Here is a 20693-nt window from a genome sequence, read left to right as displayed (position 1 = left end):
TCCGTTGACTTTTACTGGGATGCGGAGTATGCCGTCGCGTGGGCGGACTAGCTGGTTTAGCTGCGGTGTGGCTGTCTCCGCGGCGGGTGTGGGTTGGCTCGGGTTGCTCGGAGGCGCGGGTTTTACCGCCATGCCCCCGGGTGGGCGTTTCCCGACGTGTTGGCGACGGGTGGTGTTTGCCGACGTGAAGGGCAGTCGGCATGCCAGTGGCAGGTACCTGCGGGGTAGCCCAACTGGCATCGCGGTAGTGGGGGTTCCTGTTGTGTCGATGTCCCATCGGGCCTACCGGGTGGTGGTGCGTCCTCGATGGCTCGTCGCGGGTAGTCGGGTGGGTAGCCCCCTGCTTCCCGGTTCTGGACACTGGCTATTCTCTGACCCATTGGGCGTCTGACCAGGCCTTGGTCGGTGTTCGGGGGGTCGTAGTGCCGCAGTCCCCGGATGTTCCGTTCCATGTCTATGGCTTGTCGGACGTAGTCCTCGACTTCCTCTGCGCGGTAACACCGCATGAACGGTTGCAGTTCATTGTGTAGGAGGGTGGTTATGGTTGCGAGCGCGGCGGTTGGTGCGGCGCCGGGTGTTACTCGGTTGAACAGCTGCATTTTCTTGGCCAGAAACTGTTCAACGGGTTCGCCGTCACGTTGGCGTTCGCCATAGAACTGCGTAGTGCATTGGACCAGTCCGTGGACTGTGTCAAATCGGCGGTTGAATGACGTTGCAAACTCTTCCCAGGGCATGCCGAAGCATCCCCAGATGCTCCACCATTGGCGGGCGGTCCCCTTCAGCTGTTCGCTCGCTCGCCCCGACCATTCGTCGGTCGGTATTCCGGACCGCGCCAGTCTGACCTCGCAGTGCGTTAGGAAGTCACTGGGTACTTCGTGCCCTATTCCGCTGAACTCGGGTAGTGCTAACTTCCCTGTGTAGTACGGGTTGCGTGTATGCATCCCCGTGTTTGGTCCGGTGATTGCGATTGGTGGTTGGATGTATTTGGGTGCCAGATTGGTCCGGGCACTCGTGAGGCCCGTAGTCGGTAGTATGCCTCCTAGTGTGACGTTAGCTGGTGCCTCCGTCTTGAGCGGTGCCCATGACCACGGTACTTGGGTGTGCTGCTCGCCGAGTAACGTCTCGCTCCAGGGCTTGCCCTGGTATGGTCGGTGACATTGTCCCGGGTGTTCGCGCATTGGCATGTCCTATACCACGGCAGTGATCCCGTCAATAGGTCTATTTCCCTTGGTAATAGGCAACGCGGGCACACGAGGTCTGTAGGTGGTACCTGCATATTGAGCCGTATGTTGTATGTTCAAGTTCGCTGTTTGTGACGGGCTGTTTGTAGTCTGGGTGCGTGTTGTAGCGCGCGGGTTTGATATCGGCGGCGGGCAGGTGCCTGGACAGCCGCACAAAAGGGAGCGCGAAGAGTCCGTGCCGAGTGGGGGTATAAGGATGGTTGCCCGAAGCAGAGAGCGTGAAGAGGGGTGACGAGGTGGGGGCAGGCGCCCGGACAGCCGCACAAAGAGGAGGCGCGAAAACGGTACGCGCGGGGGGGGGGGGGGGTGGTGACGTCGCTCCGTTGCTCGCCTCGCCGCGATGACGTGCGGGGGTGGGGGTGGTTGGAGTGTCCTTTGTCCGCTCGCCTCGTCGCGCCGGTCTGTCTGGCCTTCGACCCTTCCTGTGTCCAAAATGGCCGTTTCGTGTCTCCGCTGTCGCCTGTTGGTGAATTTATCTCGAAAATGTCCAGAAGGGGGAAAAAAAATTTTTCACGTTATTTTCTGCCCCACGCAGCGGGCGCCAAATGCCGTCGTCCGGGGTCTCGGGCTCGAGTCCCGGTGTGGCTCCTAGTGGGAAAAGGCGGCTCTTGATATGTATTGTCCAGGTGGGCGCCAGACTAGCTCGGTTCTAGTCGTGAATTTGGGGTCGTGGGTGTATGTGCCCCTGTGTGGCCCACAAGGGCCGGCGGCGGTGTTGCGTGAGACGGCGTTTAAATAAGAGACGTGGAGTTGAGGTGGCGGTGTCGTACCTTTTATTCATAGGATCGAGTCGTACACAATACAACACTCTACAGAGGTCCCCGGGGGGGGGGGGGGGTTTAATTCGTTATTCCGTAGCGCCGTATTGTTTGTGTTCCACATTACGTGGGCCTCGGACGCTGTTATGTCTCATACGTCTCACTAGTTACACGGGTAACGTAATTTCGTAACACAAAGGCGGGACACAAAATACACTGAATTAAGGGGGCGCGCACAAGTTACGTGGCACTCATTACTCGGGTAACGTAAGTTAGTAATACAAAATACGGGACACAAAAATACACTGAATTAAGGGGGTGCGCACAAGTTACGTGGCACTCGTTACTCGGGTAACGTAAGTTAGTAATACAAAATACGAAACACAAAAATACACTGAATTAAGGGGGCGCGCACAAGTTACATGGCACTCGTTACTCGGGTAATGTAAGTTAGTAATGTGCTGTGTATTAGGGATTTAGGCACGTTTATTTAAAATTTTGTAACCTGAAATATTTTGGAAATATTATTTTTTTTTTCTCTCATCTTATTTTCTTTACGGCCAGGCCCTCAGCCTCTGTTCTCAGAGGCGAGCTGATTTTCTTTCCCAGCCTCATGCTAGGCTAGCATTCTGGCTAATATTTCTCCCGCCTCCAGGCACGTCGGAGCCGGTAACTTTATTTCTTCGCGTGACTACCTTTTGCTAAGAGCAGATTGTGAAGCAGTGCTGAGCCCTGCTAACTCTGTCATGAATCGGTATAAAGTTCACTAGCAGCAAGACATGACAGGAGGATCCCGTGGGCCTTGTGTCCCACAGACCATGCGTTTTTTGAAGCCACCCCCCGCCTGCTCACCCACACTCTCTTCTCAGAAGTGGGTAGGAGCGACGACCGCTCGGGTACGTTAACCGAAGTCAAGGCCATCTCAGGCTTGACAGCCGCAGTTACGATTCTGCACCTTAACGACACCTAGCGACAACTGTGGTAACTAATGCCACTTGTGAGGCGTCGGCAGCGCCGACACTACCGCGCTCGCGCGGAGGTAACGACAACCTCTCTCCCCTCCTTATGTCTCAGGCCGCTAGGTGGCAACACTGGTTACTCCATTAACCCCCTAGCTTGACACTCTCGTCGGTCACAAGTCGATTTATTAGTACTTCCTCTCGCCACCAAAAGATAGCGCCTCAGTCGCGCAGTCACTCCAGTAAGATCTAATTTTTTTTATGCCGGACACCTTCGGGTGGACTCGGTAATTTTCGGCTCAGAGCCTAACCCCCCTCCCATTCTCTAGAGACCCCGCGCTTATGATATTCTGGTGATATCCCGCTCTGAACTTACTTCGGTGCGCGCCTCCTGACTGACTGGTACCGTTTGTATCTGCGATCTTCTGCGAATCATCGACATCGTATATTATGTAGTCTTCTCAGACTAAAGGGATGGAGTCCCTAGCTAAAATTATTAACCAGTCAGTAGTTTAGTTGAAAGTAGAGAAACTTAGTATTTTTATATAAATTTTTTTTTTTAATTAATCATGATGACTTCCGTGGCTACCGCGAATCGTGGTTCGAGTTTGCAGAGACGAGACGCCCTCTCCTGAGCGCCAGGACCAACACCCTGTTTTGGTAAGTCTTGACGTCATCCCCCCCCCCCCTTTAATTTCCCTCTATTGGCCATTTGCGCTATTTAAGTATACTGTTTTGTTTCAGACAGGGTTCCAAGTTTGGGGCAACCAAAATCCTCTGCCAGAACCTCTGGAGTCGGTTCCTGCGCAGAATCCAACATCATTAAGCCTACTACCTTGATCACCGTCTACCTACAGCCCCGGGTGATACCCGCATAATTCTATCTTTTTATTCACGAACCCAAGATTAGTGTAACCCAGTTAAGACAGCGGACAGTAAAAAGCAGTTCGAGGAGAAGAAAGTTATATTATGTTTTGGAAGGACTATATGTACAATCTTTAAAGTTACCAATGTTAATTTCATTCTTGTTTTTAAATATTTTAATTTTTGTTATACATTCAGGGCCGGCCCTATCGTAAATAACGTTAAGGAATATCATATAATAAGTGTAATTGTGAGTTATGTAAATAAGATCACTTATCAATGAAAAACAGTCTTTACTAAGGAAAATTTAATCTATAAAAAAAAGAACAATGATTAATAAAATAAGGAAGTCTATAGACGTAACAGTTGTTTTTATTTATTTAATATATAATAACGATCCTTTTACTCCCAAGTATTTGTAGGGAGTCCCTAAATTTTCTTTGTTTACTCCTAGTGTCGCCTCTGTTGTTGACTTTTATAGTTATTAATTGAGGGCCTCAGTAATCAAAGCTTCCAAATCTTTTAACCTTATTATTTAATTATTCTTTAAGACACTTGGGGTATTACAAAATGGTAGCAGAGCGTGGTTATGTCTATAGGCATACCTAATTTGAAAGGTCATACCTAAAATTAAAATTTAAAAAAAAACAAAATTGAATAAAATTTTTTTTTTTATATTTTTTTGTCACTTAGAATTTTTTTGTAGTAAGTAATTTGTGAACTGTCCGCTGATACATGTAGTAGCTAAATTGACCCTTGAATTTTAAAATTATCATAAGTTTTGTGTGTTTACTTTTGAGCGCGCACTGTGAGCAGCTGCCTGGCTGCCCGCCCACGCAACTCGGGCCGCGCGCGTGGCTTATCAACAGAGACGTGTCCGCTGGACAAGATACTCCCCCCCCCCCCACACCCCTAGTTAAAGGCGCTGCGCGCCAAGGTCAGTCCTGCCGGCTGACGTGACGTTCCTTGTAGGTACCCTGTTGTGCAAGCTAACCTGACAGCTTGTTACACCCGAGTACTTTGTTCATTTCCCGACGCGCATAGTAATAATAATAATAAATTATGAAGGCACATACTTCCCACGCAATAAAGCAATTGTTTTAATCATAAGCTAGATTTAAGTATATACCTAAGTTTAAAGTTTAAGAGATAATTTTAAGAGGGTATTGTTTTGTTTTGTGTAATACTATGAATCCGGACAGGATGATTACTCCGGAGCTATTACTAGTAGATGAATTAAGTTACGAATTGCAGTTGCGTAATTTACCAACTTCTGGAAATGCGCAAGAGCTGCGAAAAAGGCTTCGAGCCGCAGTACGTGATAAGTTACCTACCTCAGTACATAATCTAAATTTAGAAATACTCGAGGAATTCAACATAGCTTGCTCCAAATTTTACGACATAGCTGCTTTCGTAAGTTATTCAGATGTGGAAGAGAATTTGCCCAATGTAAAGCGACACATTATGCGATTAGAGCATGTCACCAGACGACTGGAAAATCTTGTGGTACTTTCCGCAGATGTGCTCAATGGTGTTCATCGAACAGAGCTAGATCGTTGTCTGCAACAGACAAACGCCTTCCAAATTAAATTGAAAGCTAGGGCAGCCCAATTAGAAACTCAAAAGGACCTCCGGGCCAACAATGCCCAGGCAGAAAACCTAGGAATGGAAACACTAGGAAATGTAGAGAGTGAAAGTCTGGAATTTCCTCAGGAAATAAGGCTACCCGACACACAAGTATCTTTGTGTCAAACAAGGCAGGTTCCGCCCATTTCATCAACATCAACATCTCAATCACTCATCACGGTTTCAACCCCTCCCATCCCAGCAGCCACCATTCAAATTCCCTCAGGCATGCATGCTTCTACAGCTCCCATCACCAGTGTCACATTTTCCGGTAACTTGCCTGCAAATCCACATCCTTTAACACAACAAAATTTGTTTTTTCCATTCGCCACAAACCAGCCATATTTTAATCCATATTCCCAGTTTCATTCTTTATTGACATCCGGGCAAGGAACTCCAATCCCTACCATCCCCACCGCGCAAATTGCACATCCTTCACCCCCACCTCCGCCATCAACGCAGAATCAACCAGAAACAACATTACCAGTTACGCCAAGGGCGGCTGAGTATAGCTGTTATGGGAAAATTGCCCATCCAGTCGAGAGATTACTTGTTGGTTTTCCCGAAACAAGTGGTCTTGACCCAGATAAATTAATCGAATTCATAAGGCACTTACTTAAAATCAGACAGAAAGGGGGCATTCCTGACAAACAGTTGTTGGAGATAGTTTTTCCCTACACCCAACCACCACTGAGTGAAAGAACGAGTCAAGCAATAGAAAATAGTTACTCTTTTGACAAATACCACGAAGAAATTTTGAATTTTTTTATACCTGCCAGACTTTTGACAAATTACCGTTTGGAATGGTACAACAGGCTACAGCGAAGTAATGAAGCATTGCCGCACTATGTAGCATCAATCAGAGAAGCCGCGGCGGTTCTCAGATTGGGCGTATCAGAGAGGGAAATAGTTAGTTGCATAGTAGACGGACTAAATCAGGCAGAGCGCTCACGCGCTGTTTTCCAGGCTAGGCCACGGAGTTTTGTAGAACTAGATCAACTCTGTATACAGGCCATGAGTTACGAATATGCAGACACTCAGAGAAACAGGTCAGCGAAGTCCGTGGATAAGCATGATTTTCAGGCAGAAACTGCAAATAGTTTTCCATACACGAAACAACAAAATAGCCACCCACAACAGAAAACAAACTACTACAGAAATAATAAGTATAATTCAAACAAGAACATACAACAACAAACACCTTTCTGTAATTATTGCAAGCAAACAGGACATTACATTGAGCAATGTAACCACAAAAATTTCAACAAGGCAAAAAACGCGTAAGGCGGTGGCCAGGCAAATTTCTACCTGGTCCACCTAAAACTTCATCCGAGAGGAATTTTTCAGTGCATAATGTGCATACTAACGAATCACAACAACAAAACCAAATTCAACAAAGGCATAACACAGGAAAACAAAAACACAAGAAAAATAAACGAAAGAAATACACAGAAAAAGACAGAAAACACAAACAGAAGATTATAACACAGCAAATTAATCATAAAGAAAATTCTGAGAAATTCACAAGAATTTGCAAAACATGTGTTAGCCTGACTAACAAGGGAAAACGTAAGTGTCACAACATTTTCGGTCACGTCCGAACTGTATTACCATACACTAAAGCAATGTTTGGCAAAAATCAAATTATTGGTCTGATTGATACAGGAGCTACTCGTAGTTTTATTTCAGGCGATTTGTTTAGGGAATTACAGAAGAACAAGCAGGTTCTGAAAAAAGAAGTCACGGATGTGCGCTGTTTACTGCAGCGGACGAACCAATTAGTATATCCAAAGTGGCTATAGTGAAAATCAGGATAGAATTATTCACTTGGAATTTCCCTTTTCTTGTGGCAGAAAACTTAGCCACGCAGCTTATTCTAGGCTCCGACTTCATCGCTAAAACAGGTATTTTAATTGATCTACAAGCAGGAAGTTTTGTATTTAAATTTAATAAAAATTTTGTCATATCATTCGTGGAACCTGAAAATAAAATGTCAGGACAAGTTACTAATGTTTCTACCAACACTGACGAGAGAAATTCTTTGTCCCTGGATCATCTCGAGCCCAGTAAACAAGTTGCTATTCGAGATTTGTGTAATGAATTTTCAGATGTGCTAACTAAGAAATTAGGTCGAACTAACCTAATTGAATATCAAATTGAATTGACTGATACCACGCCAGTCAAAAGTCACCCTTATCAACTTTTAGGTCCTAAAATGGAAATTATGAGAAAACACGTACAGAAAATGTTAGATAATAAGGTAATAGAACCTTCTAATTCTCCTTTCAGTTCACCTGCATTTCTAGTACCCAAGGGCACGGAACAACGTTTCGTCACTGATTATCGAAAACTGAACAAACAGATTAAAATACCGCAAACACCCCTCCCAGATTTGAACTCAGCCTTTCATTGGTTTAGTAAGGCCAGGTATTTCAGTGTGTTCGATCTCAATTCGGCGTACCATCAGATCCCACTCACGCAAGACTCAAAACCTATTACCGCATTTTGCGTACCTTGGAATCTTTACCAGTATAATGTGGTACCTTTTGGCTTGGCCACAGGTGCTCAAGTACTCACACGACTTCTTGAACAAGTAGTAGGAGATTTTAAATTTAAATTTGTTTACAATTATTTGGATGATCTTGTAATTTATTCAGAAAGTTTTGAGGAACACATCCAGCATCTGACTCTTGTCCTTGAAAGACTGCGCAAGGCAGGCCTCACTGTAAATACAAAAAAGGTAAAATTTGCTGCTTCCGAAATATCTTTTCTTGGACATTGGGTATCACACAAAGGTGTTACAATTGATCCAGAACGAACACAGGCGATCAGGGAATTCAAACCACCTACAGACACAAAGGGCATAGCTCGTTTTATTGGCATGGCTAATTTTTATGCCAAATACATACCAAATTTTGCCGAGCATGCGGCACCTTTGAATGCATTACGTAAGAAAAATACACAACATATTTGGGGTCCTGAACAAGACAAGGCATTTAATTTCTTGAAAGAAGCCATAGCGAATCCACCTGTTCTGCGCATGGCAGATTTTAGTAAACCCTTTATTTTACAAACAGACGCCTCAAGTGTTGCTATAGGGGCGGTATTGTCTCAGGAAATAGATGGTGCCAGGCAACCCATTGCCTTCGCCTCACGTACATTAACTTTTCAGGAAAGGAAAGCATCTTCAGTGTATGAATTGGAATGTTTAGCAGTAGTTTTTGGTATTGATAAATTCCGACAGTTTCTGGAACATAGGGAATTTCTATTGGAAACTGATAATCAGGCGCTCGCTTGGCTGTTAGCTCACCCTAAACAATTAGGAAAACTTGGAAGGTGGATCACCAAAATTTCTTCTCTCAAATTTAATATTCAACATATTCGCGGTACTCAAAACATTGTGGCTGACACACTTTCTCGAATGTTCGAGAACCCCTCCGAAACAATATCTCAGGAGGAACCTCAGATTTCGTGTCAGGCACTCCTAACCGATTTCCCCTTAGCTTTTCAGGACATACAAACACATCAACAAGCCGACCCATATTTGGCAAAAATAATTGAACAAGTTAAAGCGGGTACAGCTCCGAAATTTTATACGTTAGCTAAAGGTCTCCTACAAAAACGTACACAACAGTCAAGGCACTTTAAAATTGTTCTTCCACAAAATCTGCGTGATATGATTTTCACATATTACCATAGTTCACCTCTCGGTGCCCATTTAGGTATTTATAAAACCATTCAAGGTATCCGACGCCATTTTATTTGGGAAGGAATGCACCGGGACATTACACAGCGAGTTAAGTTATGTAAGCTATGTGCACTAAGTAAACCTGCACAAAATACACAGTACGGTTTATCTTGCCTCAGAAGTAGCCGAAAGACCTATGCAAAAACTTTTTATTGATTTTGTAGGGCCATTTCCTCGATCCAAATCCGGACACTCTATGCTTCTTGTGGGCATAGATGCCTTTTCTAAGTTCGTTTGGCTTATTCCACTCCGTAAGGCTACAGCTGACACCACTGTGCGTGCATTACAAAATCACATTTTTAAAACTTCAGGATTACCGAACATTATTGTATCCGACAACGGAACACAGTTTACATCCAGAACTTTCAAGAACATGTGTTTCTCGCATGGTATACAGCATGTGACGACATCGCCATACTACCCTAAACCCTCGCACGCGGAGAGATTTAATAGAAATCTTCGTTCGGCGCTCATAGCGTTCCACGCGAATGCGCAGGAGAAATGGGACAGTAATTTGGTGTGGTTACAGATGGCATTTAATTATGCCCGACATGAAGGACACAAATCCACCCCATTTGAGATAATGTTTACTTATAAGCCCAACACACCCCTTTCCAATCTTTGGTCTCTCGAAGAACAACTGCCGGATGATCCCAAGGACATCGCGGAGATTTGGAGAAAGGCGCGTAGGAATTTAAATTTGGCTCACCAAACAAGTCAGAGAAGGTACAATAAGTACCGCTCCCCTAACCCCTACAGGGTAGGTGACACGGTAATGTGCAAAGCACACCCGCAGAGTAAGGCCATCGATAAGCGATCGGCAAAGTTATCGTATCGCTGGACTGGACCATTACAGATCCAACGATTTCTAACCCCAGTGACTGTGAGTCTAGCCGACCCCAGTTCCGGAGAGTATGTGACACGAGCGCACATCTCCCACCTTAAGAAAGCGCATCCGAATTTAAAATAGGAGCGATTACTTTCTCTAAGCCTTGGCATGCCAGATATATATATTTAAGACTCAATAAGGAGTTTAACTGAAGAATAAAAAACCTAGGTAGTAACATTAAGTAACAATAAAAATCCATGGTACTAGTTTGTAAGAAAACTTAATATAAGGTGTTAGTTTAAGTGGCCACTTAAGTTAATAATTTTATTTAAGTTAATGAATTTAATCATGTTAGTCATTAAGAATGTGCACATTAGTTCATAAGAGTGTTTAATCTGTTTTTTGTGTGTTAGCATGTAAGTAGTAGGATACAGGCGAACCTGGTAACTCGTCCTACTGAAGTTTTTGGTTTCTTGTTTTTGCTTTCCCCTAAGCTCCGCTTTAACGCGGGGGAGTATGTGCCGTGTATTAGGGATTTAGGCACGTTTATTTAAAATTTTGTAACCTGAAATATTTTGGAAATATAATTTTTTTTTCTCTCATCTTATTTTCTTTACGGCCAGGTCCTCAGCCTCTGTTCTCAGAGGCGAGCTGATTTTCTTTCCCAGCCTCATGCTAGGCTAGCATTCTGGCTAATATTTCTCCCGCCTCCAGGCATGTCGGAGCCGGTAACTTTATTTCTTCGCGTGACTACCTTTTGCTAAGAGCAGCTTGTGAAGCAGTGCTGAGCCCTGCTAACTCTGTCATGAATCGGTATAAAGTTCACTAGCAGCAAGACATGACAGGAGGATCCCGTGGGCCTTGTGTCCAACAGACCATGCGTTTTTTGAAGCCACCCCCCGCCTGCTCACCCACACTCTCTTCTCAGAAGTGGCTAGGAGCGACGACCGCTCGGGTACGTTAACCGAAGTCAAGGCCATCTCAGGCTTGACAGCCGCAGTTACGATTCTGCACATTAACGACACCTAGCGACGGCTGTGGTAACTAATGCCACTTGTGAGGCGTCGGCAGCGCCGACACTACCGCGCTCGCGCGGAGGTAACGACAACCTCTCTCCCCTCCTTATGTCTCAGGCCGCTAGGTGGCAACACTGGTTACTCCATTAACCCCCTAGCTTGACACTCTCGTTGGTCACAAGTCGATTTATTAGTACTTCCTCTCGCCACCAAAAGATAGCGCCTCAGTCGCGCAGTCACTCCAGTAAGATCTAATTTTTTTTATGCCGGATACCTTCGGGTGGACTCGGTAATTTTCGGCTCAGAGCCTAACCCCCCTCCCATTCTCTAGAGACCCCGCGCTTATGATATTCTGGTGATATCCCGCTCTGAACTTACTTCGGTGCGCGCCTCCTGACTGACTGGTACCGTTTGTATCTGCGATCTTCTGCGAATCATCGACATCGTATATTATGTAGTCTTCTCAGACTAAAGGGATGGAGTCCCTAGCTAAAATTATTAACCAGTCAGTAGTTTAGTTGAAAGTAGAGAAACTTAGTATTTTTATATAAATTTTTTTTTAAATTAATCATGATGACTTCCGTGGCTACCGCGAATCGTGGATCGAGTTTGCGGAGACGAGACGCCCTCTCCTGAGCGCCAGGACCAACACCCTGTTTTGGTAAGTCTTGACGTCATCCCCCCCCCCCTTTAATTTCCCTCTATTGGCCTTTTGCGCCATTTAAGTATACTGTCTGGAAACAGGTCTAATTCTTTGGAATTTGGACTTTTGTTTCAGACAGGGTTCCAAGTTTGGGGCAACCAAAATCCTCTGCCAGAACCTCTGGAGTCGGTTCCTGCGCAGAATCCAACATCATTAGGCCTACTACCTTGATCACCGTCTACCTACAGCCCCGGGTGATACCCGCATAATTCTATCTTTTTATTCACGAACCCAAGATTAGTGTAACCCAGTTAAGACAGCGGACAGTAAAAAGCAGTTCGAGGAGAAGAAAGTTATATTATGTTTTGGAAGGACTAAATGTACAATCTTTAAAGTTACCAATGTTAATTTCATTCTTGTTTTTAAATATTTTAATTTTTGTTATACATTCAGGGCCGGCCCTATCGTAAATAACGTTAAGGAATATCATATAATAAGTGTAATTGTGAGTTATGTAAATAAGATCACTTATCAATGAAAAACAGTCTTTACTAAGGAAAATTTAATCTATAAAAAAAAGAACAATGATTAATAAAATAAGGAAGTCTATAGACGTAACAGTTGTTTTTATTTATTTAATATATAATAACGATCCTTTTACTCCCAAGTATTTGTAGGGAGTCCCTAAATTTTCTTTGTTTACTCCTAGTGTCGCCTCTGTTGTTGACTTTTATAGTTATTAATTGAGGGCCTCAGTAATCAAAGCTTCCAAATCTTTTAACCTTATTATTTAATTATTCTTTAAGACACTTGAGGTATTACAGTAATACTAAATACGGGACACAAAAATATACTGAATTAAGGGGGCGGACATTTGGAGACGGCTAATCCCGTATGCGAATGTCTCTGCGCGGGTGTTGTGCCCACTGAGGTGAAACACGCACCACAATTAAGTTTGTCCAAGTTCCCTTGCGGGTTTGTGGTCAGCGCCGTGCGCGTTACCTTAAGTAAAGTTCTGTAAGTTGCGGGAGATGGCCCGTGCCGTATACTGAAGATTAGCCCCGCTGACCAATTGTGGTGTGGGGTGTCTTTAAATTTGATGCGGTCGGATTATGTCCTGGACCGAAAAGAGGGACCGGGTACTCACGGAGAGGTTAAGTAAAAAAAGGGGTTCTGTTAATTAGTGACTATATTTACCGGACGTTACTTTCGATGAAATCAAAGGATGTTGCCTCTCCGTGGGACGTAGGTCCGCCCCGGTCCGTGAGCTGCGCTGAACTGCCGAACTGGCATGGCGTCCGAGGGAGGCTCGGCCTCTCTCGCGCCAGGCTTGACCTCATTACTCTAGACTCCAAACGGGTGTGTCTGGAAGAGACTTTATTGTCGCTAAAATCCTAATTTAATGTTCCAGGAGGAATGGATATGGTTCTTCTCTTGTCTACTCAGGTTTTCGCGGTTTTGCCGTTAATCGCTGTTCGGCTCGCCTGACTCGGGTGGGCCATGGCCAAGGGTGTGTTCCGTTAGCGGGAGCGTATACTGGCGGGTGCAGGTCGGGCTCTGGGGTGGTCGTCGGCCGGACGACGTCAGTACATTAACCTGGAGGTGGCGACCCACCATCTGTCCCTTGCAGCGGGCGGCGGTAGCGGCTCTGGATCGGCGGCGGCCAAGGTGCCGGCCGCCTGGTGGGGTGACTGCGGTCTGGCGGCTCATTGTGGGCGGGCAGCAGGCGCGGGCGCTGTTCGGCACGGCCCGGCTTGGCCTCGCTGACAGGCTGGTGCTTAGCGGCCGGTGTTGGGTGGGCCGAAGGCTGTGCGGCCCTGGTCTTGGTCTCGCTCGTGGTTTGTGGAGTGTGCTAGTGGGGCGTCGCGGCGTCAACCTGCACCGCATCAAGCAGGCACAGTGACACTATCTGAGACGGCGACTGCAGTGGCTTCTTTGCTGGGCGTCGCGATCCAGACGTCTTGCGACACACACAAAATGTTTCGGGCAGCCAGACAAGGCGGTGGAATTTCCGTTGTACGATTGGGGTCGTAGGCCGGCATCTCCTCGCAACGTTCACCTTGGACTGGCCTGAGGTATCTTGGTCTGTTTTGGAGGGCGTCTCGTTCGGTGTGTTGGGCGTCTTGGCGCGATGGACTGATATTGGCGCAGTCGGCATCGGATGGAAGCTCGCAGGCCAGACCAGCTGTGTCTCACAGCCAGGTGGACACAGTGGAGCAAATCCGGGCGGCGGTGCGTCACTGAGGCATCGCATCCGCGTCGGAGCACCGGGTGTCTCGTTGCATGGCACTTTCTCGACTACGGGTGCGGTTCGCGGTGATGTGGCCGGGCAGTCCGGCGACATGATGGCATCAAATCCCGGTGGCGGTGCTTCAATCAGGCGTCGCGTCGGCGTCGGGACGCCGGGTGTGGCAGGGTGATTCAACGGCAGGATGATGTCGAAACCAGGAGGCTGCAGCGTCGTGATGCATGAAGTTGGAGACGAGTCACAAGGTGTCGGTGATGAGTCAGGCCGTGCAAGCTGCGGTTCGAGTGTCTGTGACGAGTCGGGTGGTGTCAGAACGTACCTTTGTGGGGCAGGGTCGGGCGGCGAGTGGTGGCGGCAGGCGGGGGCGAGGTAGTGCCATCGGGGGATGTCGTGGACAAGCGACGAGTCGCTGGGAGCAGTGCTGACTGCGCCGAGCCGGTCGGTGGCGTGCGTCTCTTGGTCGGCGTCGGTGGCGCAGGCGTCGGGACGAATGGCGTCTTGTCGACGAATCGCAGGGAGCCGTGGGAGTGTGTGGTCAAGACGAAGAGTGGGGACGTGATCGGCTTGACCAGTGGCGTCGGGACCAGTGAGTGTTGTTGACAAATGGCAGGGAGCCATGTGGCGAAGGGTCTTGTTCGGTGATCTGGTCGGGAACACTTACATCGATGAGTGGCGGAGGGATTTGTGCAGATGGTGGTCTGGGAACAGGAAGTTCCGGACATGGAATGATGGGTCTTGCGAAGACATGCATTCTCGAGTCGGGGAGCGTCTGAGGATAGCTCAGGGAGTGAGTGGTCGGCGTCGAGGTAGTGTGCTGCTTTCGGGCGTCTCTGTAGGTGGCACATGACGGGCACGTGAACGTGAAGTACCATCGCAAGATGGCTTGTTCTTGGTCGCCGATGGAGCCCCGATGCCATAGGCCGGCACATTCTTGGCAGCGATACCCGTTACATCTCATCCAGGACATATTCCTCTTGCATCGCAGAATGTCACACCGTGCATGCGATATTCACAGCACCAACCACATTCGTACCCCTTGGATATCCCGCAGCCCGAGTCCCACTCAGGTCGCGGATATTAGCATCCAACACACTCGTCCTCGTACATGTCCAGGCACTCTCTAACAGTCACACTCACCTCTGTGATGAACCTCGTCGATCGCATGGTCTGGAATTCCATGTACGCACGTGTTATTTACGTGTTCGGCCGGCCGGAATACCGTTCGGAAGTCCGCGCGCACAATGGTTGTTATTCCGCGCGTTCTGTAGCACAACCGCACAACTCACACATTCCGTTTTTCCCAGATCGTGTCCTAGCCCCACGTTGGGCGCCACTTTTCGTACTAGGGATTTAAGGGAACGAACAAATGAAATGTTGGAGTGGGCGCCACCATGTGATGTGGGCACGTGGACCCGGCGGAAACTCCCTTCAGAGCGTGACGTGACCCGTATAAGGCAAGGACAGGATCCCTTAACACGCGATACTGCTCCAGTGGGCTCTTAAGGTGTCCCACATGCCTCGAGGTTCGGGAGCAGGGACACGTGGTCACACGACTAAAAAACCAAAGGTTCGACGTACTCCTTTTATTCCAGCAACATTACAACACATCTCCAATTGCGCTACATCTACATACACTCAATGAAACTGTTAATAACGCCATGACGGGAAAGAATCAGTTTACAGGCTGACCAGGTCACCTCGTGGCCTGGCCTCGTGAGTTCAGGACGCGGTTCGTGATTAAATGTTCGAAATGAACTTAAATGTTTATTAAAACGAGTCGGCCACCCGGAGTAGGCCTTGCAGATACAAAAAGGTTTTAAGAATTATGATGATATGTCCGGTGGATGTTAAAAGATCAGTTGATTAAGAAAAATATGAAGTTGCACGGTGCTCACCAATCATCCTACCCCGGGTGACGAATGGAAGCGACTGAAGAGGCCAGGGCAGAATGGCGGCCGGAAAGCCTAGGATTTACCGTAAATCTGGCCTGTTATTTATTACCGCATATTTAACTAAAACAAATACACTAAAAATTCTATAATAAAACTATACCAAGGTTTCCTTAATTATTTAAGTTCAGTATTGATTATTTTAATTAGGAATATGGTTAAAACTGGTTGCGGGTAGTTCCATTGCTTGCCGCGTGGGGCGCTGCACCGTCCTTACCAACTAGCACTGCAAACATAATCCTTAGGGAATATTATTATTGAAAAGACAGGTAGTAATTACGTAAACATGAAAATTGAATAATAAAATAAAAGGGGTCGTGGCACAGACTCTACTCTCGCCTCTTGTTGGCAGCCTCACACGCACACACACCCTCACCTGCTCCGAAGGCGGGAGGTTTGAAATAGATGGTTTGGGGTGGGAGTAGAGGGGTGGCGACAGCGGACAGCGTGAGGCACATCGGGCTTAGGGAGGGCGTAGCCCCGGTCGACGTCAATTCCCCCCCCCCCCCCTGAAGGACCACGATGTGACGATTGTACGGCGTCCGACATGTTGCAGCATCGGGGCAGCGCCGCGGCTCTCCGCGGTCGTAGGAAGTAGCATGGCGCGGGGGTGGGAGCCTCCGCTTCCCCCGCCGCACTCTTTACGTGGCAATGTTTATGTTTGTGGTCGAAGAACACAAACACAGGGTGTTGGTACATTAACCTGGAGGTGGCGACCCACCAGCTGTCCCTTGCAGCGGGCGGCGGTAGCGGCTCTGGATCGGCGGCGGCCAAGGTGCCGGCCGCCTGGTCGGGTGACTGCGGTCTGGCGGCTCATTGTGGGCGGACAGCAGGCGAGGGCGGTGTTCGGCACGGCCCGGCTTGGCCTCGCTGACAGGCTGGTGCTTAGCGGCCGGTGTTGGGTGGGCCGAAGGCTGTGCGGCCCGGGTCTTGGTCTCGCTCGTGGTTTGTGGAGTGTGCTGTTGGGGCGTCGCGGCGTCAACCTGCACCGCATCAAGCAGGCACAGTGACACTATCTGAGACGGCGACTGCAGTGGCTTCTTTGCTGGGCGTCACGATCCAGACGTCTTGCGACACACACAAAATGTTTCGGGCAGCCAGACAAGGCGGTGGAATTTCCGTTGTACGATTGGGGTCGTAGGCCGGCGTCTCCTCGCAACGTTCACCTCGGACAGGCCTGAGGCAGCTTGGTCTGTTTTGGAGGGCGTCTCGTTCGGTGTGTTGGGTGTCTTGGCGCGATGGACTGATATTGGCGCAGTCGGCATCGGATGGAAGCTCGCAGGCCAGACCAGCTGTGTCTCACAGCCAGGTGGACACAGTGGAGCAAATCCGGGCGGCGGTGCGTCACTGAGGCATCGCATCCGAGTCGGAGCACCGGGTGTCTCGTTGCATGGCACTTTCTCGACTACGGGTGCGGTTCGCGGTGATGTGGCCGGGCAGTCCGGCGACATGATGGCATCAAATCCCGGTGGCGGTGCTTCAATCAGGCGTCGCGTCGGCGTCGGGATGCCGGGCGTGGCAGGGTGATTCAACGGCAGGATGATGTCGATATCAGGAGGCTGCAGCGTTGTGATGCATGAAGTTGGCGACGAGTCACAAGGTGTCGGTGATGAGTCAGGCCGTGCAAGCTGCGGTTCGAGTGTCTGTGACGAGTCGGGTGGTGTCAGAACGTACCTTTGTGGGGCTGGGTCGGGCGGCGAGTGGTGGCGGCGGGCGGGGGCGAGGTAGTTCCATCGGGGGATGTCGTGGACAAGCGACGAGTCGCTGGGAGCAGTGTTGACTGCGCCGAGCAGGTCGGTGGCGTGCGTCTCTTGGTCGGCGTCGGTGGCGCAGGCGTCGGGACGAATTGCGTCTTGTCGACGAATCGCAGGGAGCCGTGGGAGTGTGTGGTCAAGTCGACGAGTGGGGACGTGATCGGCTTGACCAGCGGCGTCGGGACCAGTGAGTGTTGTCGACAAATGGCAGGGAGCCATGTGGCGAAGGGTCTTGTTCGGTGATCTGGTCGGGAACACTTACATAGATGAGTGGCGGAGGGATTTGTGCAGATGGTGGTCTGGGAACAGGAAGTTCCGGACATGGAATGATGGGTCTTGCGAAGACATGCATTCTCGAGTCGGGGAGCGTCTGAGGATAGCTCAGGGAGTGAGTGGTCGGCGTCGAGGTAGTGTGCTGCTTTCGGGCGTCTCTGTAGGTGGCACATGACGGGCACGTGAACGTGAAGTAGGTACCATCGCAAGATGGCTTGTTCTTGGTCGCCGATGGAGCCCCGATGCCATAGGCCGGCACATTCTTGGCAGCGATACCCGTTACATCTCGTCCAGGACATATTCCTCTTGCATCGCAGAATGTCACACCGTGCATGCGATATTCACAGCACCAACCACATTCGTACCCCTTGGATATCCTGCAGCCCGAGTCCCACTCAGGTCGCGGATAATAGCATCCAACACACTCGTCCTCGTACATGTCCAGGCACTCTCTAACAGTCACACTCACCTCTGTGATGAACCTCGTCGATCGCGTGGTCTGGAATTCCGTGTATGCACGTGTTATTTACGTGTTCGGCCGGCCGGAATACCGTTCGGAAGTCCGCGCGCACAATGGTTGTTATTCCGCGCGTTCTGTAGCACAACCGCACAACTCACACATTCCGTTTTTCCCAGATCGTGTCCTAGCCCCACGTTGGGCACCACTTGTCGTACTAGGGATTTAAGGGAACGAATAAATGAAATGTTGGAGTGGGCGCCACCATGTGATGTGGGCACGTGGACCCGGCGGAAACTCACTTCAGAGCGTGACGTGACCCATATAAGGCTAGGACAGGATCCCTTAACACGCGATACTGCTCCAGTGGGCTCTTAAGGTGTCCCACATGCCTCGAGGTTCGGGAGCAGGGACACGTGGTCACACGACTAAAAAACCAAAGTTTCGACGTACTCCTTTTATTCCAGCAACATTACAACACGTCTCCAATTGCGCTACATCTACATACACTCAATGAAACTGTTAATAACGCCATGGCGGGAAAGAATCAGTTTATTGGCTGACCAGGTCACCTCGTGGCCTGGCCTTGTGATTTTAGGACGCGGTTCGTGATTAAATGTTCGAAATGAACTTAAATGTTTATTAAAACGAGTCGGCCACCGGGAGTAGGCCTCGCGGATACTAACAGGTTTTAAGAATTATGAAAAGTCTGGTGGATGTTAAGAGATCAGTTGATTAAGAAAAATATGAATTTGCGCAGTGCTCTCCAATCATCCTACCCCGGGTGATGAACGGAAGCGACTGAAGAGGCCAGGGCAGCATGGCGGCTGGAAAGCGCAGGATTTACCGTTAGTCTCTCCTGTTATCTAGTACCACATATTTAACTAAAACAAATACACTAAAAATTCTATAATAAAATTATACCAAGGTTTCCTTAATTATTTAAGTTGAGTATTGATTATTTTAATTAGGTATATGGTTCAAACTGGTTGCGGGTAGTTCCATTGCCTGCCGCGTGGGGCGCTGCATAGTCCTTACCAACTAGCACTGCAAACATAATCCTTAGGGAATATTATTTAAAGAAAAAGACAGGTAGGAATTACGTAAACATGAAAATTGAATAATAAAATAAAAGGGGTCGTGGCACAGACTCTACTCTCGCTTCTTGTTTGCAGCCTCACACGCACACACACACACACACCTGCACACGGGGCGGGAGTTTTGAAACAGAGGGTTGGGGAGGGAGGAGAGGGGTGGCGACGGCGTGAGGCACATCGGGCTTAGGGAGGGCGTAGGCCCGGTCGACGTCAGTGTATTTCGATGATGTAACAATAATGCTAGCCATATGTCTGATGCATCCTCAGCTCATTTTGCAAGAATATTTTTTGCTTCCTGCACATGCCTTTCTGCTAGTCCATTAGAGCGTGGAAAGTGAGGGCTTGATAGTCTGTGTTTAAAGTTCCAGTCTTTGCTTAATTTTTGGATTTTTGGAACTGATAGGACGTATTCTGCGGGCCTCCGTCAGTGCGAAGCTCATCTGGGATTCCATGTTGAGAAAACCAAATTTTTAACTTCGTGATGATTACGTCACTAGTGGTTGAACTCAGTATCACAAAGTCAAAATAGCCAGAGTACGAGTCAACAACAAGGAGATATTCTTTTCCTATATACTGGAACATGCCTGAGGCGACATATTGCCAGGGTCGGGATGGAACTTGCTCACTGCTAAGAAGCTCCTGTGGTGAATCATTTTGGATTTTTTGGCATGTAGCACATTGTTGAACGTACCTGGTGATGTCTTGCGGCATACCTGGCCAGAACACATGTTCTCGTGCCAATGCCAGTTAGCCTTGAGTTCCTTTGTTGGATAGGTGGAGTTGTGACAAAACTAATGACTTCCAAACTGGGGGTATTACTATTTTGTTGCCCTTGAAGATGATGTCTTCATACACTGCTAATTCTTCGCAGAAAGTCCAGTATTTTTATAGGTTGGCCGGTGCTTGACATATTGTGTCTGGCCAACCTTGCAGTATCATCTGACAAAGATCCGACAGTTTTGCACTTTCCTGGATGCATTCCTTCAGTTGTAGTACCCGTGCTGGTGACAACGGTATGGTCACGTGTACTTCAAACATGGGCTGTGGGTCTGGCTCTGGCACGTTATTACAGTCTCGGCTCAATGTATCTGCTATGTGCAGTTCCGTTCCTTTCCTGTAGATGATGGTTAGGTTGTATGGTAGTATTTAAAACTGTATTCTGTGGAGTCTTGCTGGGCTGTATTGGAGGGGTTTCTTGAAAATTGCCTCTAACGGCTTGTGGTCCGTTTCT

The 20693-nt window shown here is 48.3% G+C and overlaps 1 protein-coding gene across 1 annotated transcript; it reads right to left on the bottom strand.

Annotated features, from left to right (window-relative positions):
* Nucleotides 1-13275: 13275 nt before the first annotated feature.
* Nucleotides 13276-20173, bottom strand: LOC134531332 (cell surface glycoprotein 1-like). The gene is made up of 7 exons (XM_063367028.1): nucleotides 20154-20173; nucleotides 18378-18502; nucleotides 17291-17733; nucleotides 16603-16864; nucleotides 14252-14429; nucleotides 13744-13924; nucleotides 13276-13536 (listed from the first exon to the last, which is right to left on the bottom strand). Exons 1-7 carry the CDS (start codon nucleotides 20171-20173, stop codon nucleotides 13276-13278), a joined length of 1470 nt encoding a protein of 489 aa, XP_063223098.1.
* Nucleotides 20174-20693: the final 520 nt, after the last annotated feature.

Source organism: Bacillus rossius, chromosome 3 (assembly GCF_032445375.1).
Source record: "Bacillus rossius redtenbacheri isolate Brsri chromosome 3, Brsri_v3, whole genome shotgun sequence".
Lineage (NCBI taxonomy): Eukaryota > Metazoa > Arthropoda > Insecta > Phasmatodea > Bacillidae > Bacillus > Bacillus rossius.
Note: the sequence above shows the minus strand (reverse complement) of the source record. Positions and strands in the feature narration are given on the sequence as shown.

Coding starts and splice junctions, on each gene's coding strand:
- LOC134531332 (XM_063367028.1), bottom strand. CDS start 20,173: ATGCCGCAAGACATCACCAG. Junction 14,430..16,602: donor CCCGCTGCAAGGGACAGCTG/GTGGGTCGCCAC, acceptor TTCGTCGACAAG/ACGCCATTCGTCCCGACGCC. Junction 13,537..13,743: donor ATACCTCAGGCCAGTCCAAG/GTGAACGTTGCG, acceptor ACGCCCCACTAG/CACACTCCACAAACCACGAG.